Here is an 826-nt window from a genome sequence, read left to right as displayed (position 1 = left end):
CCCCCCCCCCCCCCCCCGGTTTTTATACTGAGCATGATGTCACATGCTATAGAATACCCCATTGGCCAGCTTGGTCAACCACCCCGGCGGTCCTCCCCCCCTCCCCGAGCTTCCCCTGCACGTGGCAGGGCATGGGCGGCCAAAAAGAGCATCAGTGGGCCCTGAACGCTCCCCTCATACCAAACCTAAAAGACAGCACACCCCCCAAGCTACTGGGAAGAAAGTTAACTCTGTCCCAGCCAGAACCAGGACACAAGGCTTTAAAAAAACCAAACACAATACAAATATACACACAGTCAAGTCTACCAGTCTGAGCATCCCTTGCATGCTTGGTAGCTATTCTTTCCCACCACGCTTTTGTAAGCCCCTGCAAACACCATGGATTCGCTGTCTGTAACGTTTTGTGCGAACAGCTCACTCTTGAGTGCACTGTAAGCTGAGTAAGGCTGTCTCACCTACAGGGCCTGTTCACAGGGCAGTCAAGGGATGCTGCCGCATTCCTTGAATGCAGAGCACCATAAACACTGCATGTCAGAACAGGAATGTTTAGAAGCAACGTGGAGGTATGGAGAACAAAAGCCTCCTCTTGTTAGACAGAGTTTTGGTGTGTCTGATGCAGACTTACCCACCACCTAATTAGTCACCACCAGCAGCAATCCTGTGCTTGCATGTATCATGCCAATAGCCCGTTTGCACCCTCTTGGTCTCACAGCTCACTGGGATAATGTACTGAGTGGTCCAAAGCTTGGTCAGCCTTCTTACCTTCTCATCATTCTGTAAAATCTTCTGCCCCATCCGCTTTTTCTTCTCTTCTTCCATTTGTTCC

General features: G+C 50.7%; 1 protein-coding gene across 1 annotated transcript in view; it reads right to left on the bottom strand.

The window, feature by feature from the left end:
* LOC104083987 (inner centromere protein-like) overlaps nucleotides 1-826 on the bottom strand; it is a gene marked incomplete at its 5' end in the record, with an annotated part of 17,438 nt that overhangs the window by 5,956 nt on the left and 10,656 nt on the right. The window contains one exon of the mRNA XM_009587673.1: nucleotides 763-823. Within this exon, the coding sequence (XP_009585968.1) occupies nucleotides 763-823 (61 nt within the window). The remainder of the gene's footprint in view (nucleotides 1-762; nucleotides 824-826) is intronic.

This window comes from Fulmarus glacialis, unplaced genomic scaffold (assembly GCF_000690835.1).
Source record: "Fulmarus glacialis isolate BGI_N327 unplaced genomic scaffold, ASM69083v1 scaffold32810, whole genome shotgun sequence".
Classification (NCBI taxonomy): Eukaryota; Metazoa; Chordata; class Aves; order Procellariiformes; family Procellariidae; genus Fulmarus; species Fulmarus glacialis.
Note: the sequence above shows the minus strand (reverse complement) of the source record. Positions and strands in the feature narration are given on the sequence as shown.